General features: G+C 48.1%; 1 protein-coding gene across 1 annotated transcript; it reads right to left on the minus strand.

Annotated features, from left to right (window-relative positions):
• Positions 1-4,640: 4,640 nt before the first annotated feature.
• LOC138452804 (serine/arginine repetitive matrix protein 1-like) lies at positions 4,641-8,470 on the minus strand. The gene is made up of 2 exons (XM_069605146.1): positions 8,453-8,470; positions 4,641-6,197 (listed from the first exon to the last, which is right to left on the minus strand). The coding sequence occupies exons 1-2, from the start codon at positions 8,468-8,470 to the stop codon at positions 4,641-4,643; spliced, it is 1,575 nt and encodes a 524-aa protein (XP_069461247.1).
• Positions 8,471-8,837: the final 367 nt, after the last annotated feature.

Raw genomic sequence — 8,837 nt, forward strand, 5'->3', positions numbered from 1 at the left:
CCAGAGTTTGTTATTATGTCCAAATTAATTGTGAATCGATTGAGAATGTCACCACCTAAATAAAAGTCAGAGGGGACATCTCTCACAACCCAACAATTATGTTCTATGATTTTGTCGCCAATAGACATTTTTAGCATACACCTGCTAGGCAGGAGATGTTTGGAATATGGAGTTTCCATGCCCATTTCCCACTTATCAATCAATTTAAATGTGGGAATTATCTGATCTTTTGGAAGGTTCCTGAATAATGCTTCTCTGATGAAGCTTCTTCCATTATTCAGGCATACGCTGGCGAGAACAGGCTCCCTTCCCTCAATTATCTGAATGAGGAATACAGCTGTTCACCCTTTATCTGGATGTCGGTCAGACATAGAGCTGGTTTTTCACCTTCTTTCATCATGGGTTTGGGTTTTCCTCTGTTTTGGAATAGTATAACATTTCAGAGTATTCCCTTCCAGTGTGGAATGCCACTTAAAACTGGGAGGAAGGTTGATTTTCAAGAATGGAGAAGGGTTCCCACCAGCTGTTTCTTCTCCTAGACAGATGACAATGATATCTGGGACTTGATTGTTTCTGAAATGGAATTCTATTTTGTCGGACCGTTCTTCAATCATGTGGCATGTGCCATTCAAACTCACAGAATGTGTGCATTGTTTTTATTTAATTGGCTGATTAGTCTAGAGTCTAGAAGACCTTGTTCATGCAGTCAATCAGGGTTGACAACATCCGAAGGAGGTCATTGCCCAAGAGACAAGGTGTGACCTCTGGAGTCACGACTATCACTGGGTGTTTCACCCTATGTCATCCAATTTTTATTTCCAGATCTGCAATCCCGTTGACAGAAATATTATTCCCATCGAAGTTTTGGAGTTGTCCGGGAAGAGGTGTGAGGGGAATTTGATGACTTTCCCCATTACTGAATTTAGTTGGTTGAAAGCCTTTTTGGACAGGAGGGTGGCTTGTATCGACCAGTGCTAATAATGCACACTGGCCCTGTACCTTGAAAGGAGTGTAAAATCTTCCTTCTCTCTCCTCAAGGGGGCAATGAAAATGTGCTTAATGGGCTAGCTCTGCGGTTAACATGTTCATATTGAACTCTGACACGTTGTAATCTTGGACAGTTGTCTGTGTCAGAGATTTTGCACCCAGAAACAGGTGGGATCGGGAAGTCTCCTTTTTCCCCCGATTCTTTGCTGCCCCCCTTTTCCCGGAGACAGTTACCCAACCTGTTTTCGGAAGGATACCTCTGTGATTTCTGGGTCCTCTGGTTGATATTGTTTGGCTTTAAGAGCTTCTTGCTCTGGATCGATTTCCATATTTACCCCATCAAAATCAGGGTCTCTTGGGACTCACCTTTGCTTGGGAGGGATCCCTCCATCCCTGAAAGAGAAGATGTTCTTCCCTGAATCCTACAGGGATTCTTCTGATTCAAAAGGGATGGTGCAGACTTCCTCCGCAAAGTGGGTTGTCTTGGGCTTTCCATTTCTCCTACTTACCTTCTGTTCTTTAGGTTGCAGCTTTTCCGTGGTAAAAGATGCATGTTCATGCTCAGGGATTTCCAGGGGTTTTGTTCTGGTGGGAAAGGAAGCTTCCTCTAGGGATTTGCATCTCCCTTCCACCCGGGACCCTCCTCTGAAACCTGTTGGTTATCTGAGTTTTCTTCCCGTCATTAGTCCCCCAGGGCACCAGACACAGACGTTGAGTTATTCTGGGTAGCAGTTTCCAGTGGAGGGTTCTGTTGAGCCTGAAACAGGCGACCCAGGTCATTGGTTAATTGTTGGTCTTTTCGCTCCAGTTGTGACATTTATTCTGGTTGGTAGGGAGGTCTAGATTCATAGTTTTGCTGCTCCCACAAAGGGTAGCTTTCCCTTCTCCCAGAGTAGTTTGGTTATTGGGAGTTTTCCTGATAACCTTCCATCCTAGGTCTCCCTTCTCCCATATTCAGGAATGTATTGTCCTGAAAGTGGGGAGAGAAGGGAAAACATTTCTAGAAATTAGGGCTTGAAGGGTACCTGGGAAAGAAGCTTAGGCTGGGGCTGGACTGATGCCGGTTGCAGGATCAGATGGAGTGTTGGTCTGGTACCCTGCCTGGCTACCAGCAGATTGGATTGGATCCAAGGATCTCCTCTGCCTGTCGTTCTGCTGATTGGTGGGAGGAGTATTTTTAGGCACCCCGTCTTCAAGTCTAATGGGGAAATATTTTTCTCCTCCGCTACCTTTGCAGCGGCAGGTGTGTTTGATGTTATTCTTACTTCCAGAAGGATTTTTTTTTAACTAGATCCTGGTGGCTTGTTCTATCACCCAATCCAGGGTCCTACACTCATGGAAATCCCTTACTTATTGGGTCATTATGTGTTTTGGAAGCACATGAAAATATGTGTTGATGAACTCCCAGCTATTGGTGTTCCCCCGCCTAGAAGTCTCTGCAAATGCTCGTTTCAGCTCCTGCACAAAGTCTTCAGGCGCTTGGTCTTACCCACTGCAGGTTGTATGCCACCTTGTGGGCCTCCTGTGGGTGAATTAAGAAGTGTTTCAGAATGGCCGCCTTATAGGTGGACCACTTTTTGTGATCTTGGTCCTCTAGCCGTGCAAAAAAGCTGGACTATTCAGGGGAGAATGTCCACTTAGCAAATTCCTATCATCTTATGGTAGGCAGTCATGAAGCTTTTTATGGCGTTTATCTGCCAAATTGGCTCTTTCACCAGACCATTTTTCCGTTTGGCAGACTTCTGTTTCCGTTGCACCTGAGTTCACTCATCCTCTGACTGCTACTGTTGGTGGTCCATTCCATTTCCCCCAGGTGCTCCCTACCTCTATGAGACCGGGAATACCTCCCAGAGTTACGGGCTCTGGACTCTTCTCTCCTGTGGTGCTGTGGGCTCTCAGGGTCATTTCCCTTGAACTCCCCTTTTCACACAGGAGAGTATTCCTCTTCCTCTTTTCTCCTTCCAGTGATGGTGGGAAATTCTCCCCACCCCCCTGAATATGTGGATGTTTTTAAGATGCTCTTTTGAGTCCTAGAATCTGGTTATTCTCTTTCAGTAAAGCGGGAGAGGTGGTCCCTTTGTAACTTCATTTTCTCCCAGACCAACTCCCGGATCCTTTCATCATAGGAGCCCTCCTTGTCAGAAGTACATGTCAGGGTATTTTTAAATTCCCAGAGACCACTAGTCAGGCCACCTTCCCTTCTACTTCATACCCCTGAACCCTCATCGATGTTGGATAAAGACTGGCCGTCTGGATCAGTTGGACTAGGCCTAGGTGTGTCCAGCTGCCTCGTGTTTCCCTGTTCTTGAGAAGTGGTAGAGTCCCTTTCACTTGAGCACTTAACCATTTTAGTAGAATTTAACTAGGACTATTTCTTTTCATTTCACTGGACCTTATGTTGTAAATCACTGTTTTGTGCTGGCTTTTATATTCCAATGGGACTCCACATTAGCCAGCATCACGCTCACAATAGGGGCCTAGCATGGCCTCTACACCTCTGCCACACTGAGGCTGTATTTTCACCCCACAGGTTATGTGGTCTTCTGTGGTTCTAATTTCCTTGAGCATGGTCTTCCAGAGGTTTGCAATTAGATGTGAGAATGCCGTTCTGACAAATTTCCTTTTTTCGTAATGTTTTGCCTCTATTTGCAGGTCATTGCTGGATCTTAGGTCCCTGTTGGGCGGTACCGGCCAATGAGTAGCAAGATCCTATCCTACAACATCCTAGGACAGTTAAATAATTGGTCTAAGGCTACTGGGATCATGTCCCCCTTTTCAACCGGATTCCATAAAGGAACCTCAACAATGTCAAATGTGATGTTTCCTCAATGGTCTATATAAGAAAGGCACATGTAACAAAACAAAGCGTGTACATGGCCTTGGTAGATATTCAGGCTGCCTTTGATGTAGTTCATAGGGGCTGCCTTTGGGCCAAACTGCACAAGTGGGATATCTCAGATAGTCTTTTTAACATTATCTTAAGGTTGGCCCCAGCACTTTTTAATGTATGCTTGGCTAGCTTGACTAAATCATTAGATGGGGTTAAGTACTATCCACCTATGGTTGCATGCATCAGGACCTCCTGATTGGGATACGTGGGCGACATTGTCCTTATTGATCAAACCCCCCTTGGGCTCAGGCAGTCATTAGAAAAATGCATGATTAAGGTCAGGCCAATTCACTGAGTATTCGTTTCCAAAAAGCTAAAATCATGCGGTTCTCAATGGGAAAAGCAAACGGTATTAACAGGATGATTTATGGCAACAAAATTGATGAGGTTAACCAATTCATGAATTTAGGAGTTACACTGAGCAACACATTTATGCTTAAATGTACTCAGACTGCTACCACTAACAAGATCCTTTCACAGCTTGTGGGCCAGTATCTAGGCCATAGTTTATTTCCTTTGTGTGCAGGCGGTGACAGCACAAACATTAAAGGCAGATTGTGATTGGTCAATCTGTCTTTGCCTAGTGTGAATAAGGTTTAATTTCTTACCATCGCTATTCATACTCAGTGCGAGGATGGTGATATCTGGATACCAAAATATGTGTAGAGTGCCTTATCCTTTGGAAAGCCCGAGACATCTGCTCATGATGTGTCCTTTCCTAAATGCCTTACGCTGGAGATTCCCAGATGAATGTGCACCTAGCCTAGAGTGGATGACCTCGGACAATCCCGGGCTCACTGTTCTGCAGGTTGCTCCGCCTCCCTGGCTCACTGTTCTGCAGGTTGCTCCGCCTCCCTGGCTCACTGTTCTGCAGGTTGCTCCTCCTCCCTGGATCACTGTTATGCAGGTTGCTCCGCCTCCTGGGCTCACTGTTCTGCAGGTTGCTCCTCCTCCCTGGCTCACTGTTCTGCAGGTTGCTCCGCCTCTCTGGCTCACTGTTCTGCAGGTTGCTCCGCCTCCTGGGTTCACTGTTCTGCAGGTTGCTCCGCCTCCTGGGCTCACTGATCTGCAGGTTGCTCCGCCTCCTGGGTTCACTGTTCTGCAGGTTGCTCCGCCTCTCTGGCTCACTGTTCTGCAGGTTGCTCCTCCTCCCTGGCTCACTGTTCTGCAGGTTGCTCCGCCTCTCTGGCTCACTGTTCTGCAGGTTGCTCCGCCTCCTGGGTTCACTGTTCTGCAGGTTGCTCCCCCTCCTGGGCTCACTGATCTGCAGTTTGCTCCGCCTCCTGGGTTTACTTTTCTGCAGGTTGCTCCGCCTCCCTAGCTCACTGTTCTGCAGGTTGCTCCGCCTCTCTGGCTCACTGTTCTGCAGGTTGCTCCGCCTCCTGGATTCACTATTCTGCAGGTTGCTCCGCCTCTCTGGCTCACTGTTCTGCAGGTTGCTCCTCCTCCCTGGCTCACTGTTCTGCAGGTTGCTCCGCCTCTCTGGCTCACTGTTCTGCAGGTTGCTCCGCCTCCCTGGCTCACTGTTCTGCAGGTTGCTCCTCCTCCTGGGTTTACTGTTCTGCAGGTTGCTCCGCCTCCTGGGCTCACTGTTCTGCAGGTTGCTCCGCCTCCCTGGCTCACTGTTCTGCAGGTTGCTCCGCCTCCCTGGCTCACTGTTCTGCAGGTTGCTCCTCCTCCCTGGATCACTGTTATGCAGGTTGCTCCGCCTCCTGGGCTCACTGTTCTGCAGGTTGCTCCTCCTCCCTGGCTCACTGTTCTGCAGGTTGCTCCGCCTCTCTGGCTCACTGTTCTGCAGGTTGCTCCGCCTCCTGGGTTCACTGTTCTGCAGGTTGCTCCGCCTCCCGGGCTCACTGATCTGCAGGTTGCTCCGCCTCCTGGGTTCACTGTTCTGCAGGTTGCTCCTCCTCCCTGGCTCACTGTTCTGCAGGTTGCTCCGCCTCTCTGGCTCACTGTTCTGCAGGTTGCTCCGCCTCCTGGGTTCACTGTTCTGCAGGTTGCTCCGCCTCCTGGGCTCACTGATCTGCAGGTTGCTCCGCCTCCTGGGTTCACTGTTCTGCAGGTTGCTCCGCCTCTCTGGCTCACTGTTCTGCAGGTTGCTCCTCCTCCCTGGGTCACTGTTCTGCAGGTTGCTCCGCCTCTCTGGCTCACTGTTCTGCAGGTTGCTCCGCCTCCTGGGTTCACTGTTCTGAAGGTTGCTCCGCCTCCTGGGCTCACTGATCTGCAGTTTGCTCCGCCTCCTGGGTTTACTTTTCTGCAGGTTGCTCCGCCTCCCTAGCTCACTGTTCTGCAGGTTGCTCCGCCTCTCTGGCTCATTGTTCTGCAGGTTGCCCCGCCTCCATGTCTATCACACTCTCCTCCGGAAGTAGCGATGGACTGAATTGAATATACAGTATATATTTTACTTGATAATATTTTAGTTGCAAGTGAATTAAGTAACTGTTGTATGATTGTATAAATCTATTAATTTAATGACCTATATTTTTGTATAATGTGTATGTCTTAAAGTGTGTAAAGATATTGTAACTACTATAACAGGAAGAATACAAAAAGTTGCTAATTTATTTTGATAACTTGAGGCATTTTGAAGTGTGGATCGTTAACTTGAATTCATGGTATTCCTGTATTGTATTCTCTATCACCCCATGTGCTAATAACACATACCAATTTAACATATGTTGTTAAATGTACAACTGGGTTAGGAACTATCAAATTGTGCAAACTGCATTTAGGTTTTGTACACAGGACTGTCTCTAAATGGGAACACTGAAAAGTCGTGTTGTTACCCAAAGAACCTTTTGGGCATCGTGAGTGAACATTTATAATAGAGTCTTCCCCATATTGTACAGGTCCGTCTATTTCATGCAACATAGTATATACTGGTGCTATTTAGTGAATACATGTGTTGCCATTGTATATCTACTTTTATGCAGACCTTTGAGCTGTTTGCATTATGGAGGTGTGTTTCTGCATAACCCAGCAATCCTTGCGGCGTTCAGCCTTGTGTTCAGCTAGAGCTACCAAAAGGAAAGCCACTTGTGCCTCAGAGAACCTGTTCTTCACCACTGTTTATCAATCACATGGAGGGCTACGTTATGCGCATGGCGGTAACAGTAAAACATGTGATACATTAAGTGCTGTCCCCTAATTACTGTCGGGCCTCCCATAAAGTATTTGCCGCAGGGTTTACACATATGCCTATGTTTTCTCTTCCACGTATACCCAGTCAGTGACCTCCTCAAAGGGTGCGTCATTTGAGCACGTGATATACACTAACATACACAATATCCACAATGGGGTATTATTGGTGCGCTCTCATATAAATATTGTGTTAATGACAATGATGTATGTTTATAAGAACACGTAGGCACACAAACAAGTATAGGCATTGTGTGGCCAGCAGACTCAATTAGCTGGAGAGATAGAGAGCTCATGAATGAAATAAATGAACACAGATACAAACAGCAGGGCGGAAGCACTTTTTTTGGTTAGTGTTAGAAATGTGCGGGACACATTATTCTCTAAGATAAGCAGCACATTTCAGGGCGCGGCATAGCTGCATAAAACATTTGCAGGGTAGTAGACCTGGGTGAGCCAGAGAATTCATGCCAAGGGATGAGCCTGGGGGTCTGGTCTGGCTCGTAGGGTTCAAAACAAGCTGAGACTGCAACATGGCTTTGGGAGGTCCTGTGTCTGTATTTGGAGGCAGGAAAAGCGGCTGAGGTAGGAAAAGGGCTTGGGGCAATAAAAGGTGATAAATAGGTTTGGGGCAACAAAAGGGACTGGGCCAAGAAATGGGCTAATCAGACTGGGGAGCACACCATTGGTTAAAGGAGTTAGGGCAAAAAGGTACAGAGACATGAACATGGGCTAAATGGAGCAAGGACGGGGCAAAAAGAGGCGAAAAAGGACTGGGGCAACAGAGGGGCTGGGGCAAAAAAGGGTCTAAAGGGGCAAGAGCAAGTGCTAAGGGGCATAAACAGAGGCTAAAGTGGGAAAGAACAGGGGCTAAGGGGGTCTGGGGAAGTATAGGGGCTAGGGGCAAGCAAAAGGGATAAAAGGAAATGGGGCAACACAATTGGCTAAAGGGGCTGGAGACTATGAAAGGGGCTAACACAGGGGCTAGAAAGGGGCCTAAAATAGATTGGAACATAAAGGGGTTGGGACAACAAAAGGAGGTAAAGTGGCAAAAACGGGGCCTGGGGGGAGCTAGGGCAACAAAAGGGGCTAAGGAGGGCAGGATCAGGGGCAAAGGGGGGCTAAAACCGTTTGGGGCAACAAAGGAACCCAAGGGTTTAAGGGAGCTAGAACAGGGGCTAAAGGGGTCAACAAAAGGTGGCGAGAACAGGGGCAAAAGGGGGTTGGGGCAAGAACAGGGTCTAGGGGGAAAAGGGGCTAAAACTAATAGGGCAACAATGGGCCTAAAGCGGTGAGGGCAACAAAAGGGGCTGAAAAGAGCATGAGGGCGACAAAAGGGCTCTGGAGGCAGGGACAACACCAGGGTATTACAGGGGGAAGAGAGCACAAGGAGGTGGCAGGCGCTGCCTACCACCTCTTTGTAATCCCTACACTTACCTTCAAATTCGCCACCATGTCAACCGCTGCACACATACAGAAAGTACTCCAGTCCTGTCTCAGCCAATTGAGTGACTGGGGCGGGACAGGAAGTCAGCTCCTGTAAGTGGATGCCTGATTTACCTGGCCCGTCCCGCCCCGCCACTCCGATTGTCTGGCAGAGGACAGGAGAGATCTTTGGTTTTCTGTTGTTTTTACTTTTTCGTGGGCACCTGGTAGGGCTCGTGGCCAGCTCCTGCTGTGGACAGGCACTGACCTCAAGGGAGGGTCAAGTCAGAGACCCAGCTGTAACCCAGGCCTGCCCAGGCCCCGCCTACTCACCCAGCTCTAATGGGCAGCCCTCTTAAATGTGCTCCTGACACTAATATATTGCAAGTGCTGGGTC

This window comes from Ambystoma mexicanum, chromosome 4p (genome assembly GCF_040938575.1).
Source record: "Ambystoma mexicanum isolate Mex_15411 chromosome 4p, UKY_AmexF1_1, whole genome shotgun sequence".
Taxonomy (NCBI): Eukaryota; Metazoa; Chordata; class Amphibia; order Caudata; family Ambystomatidae; genus Ambystoma; species Ambystoma mexicanum.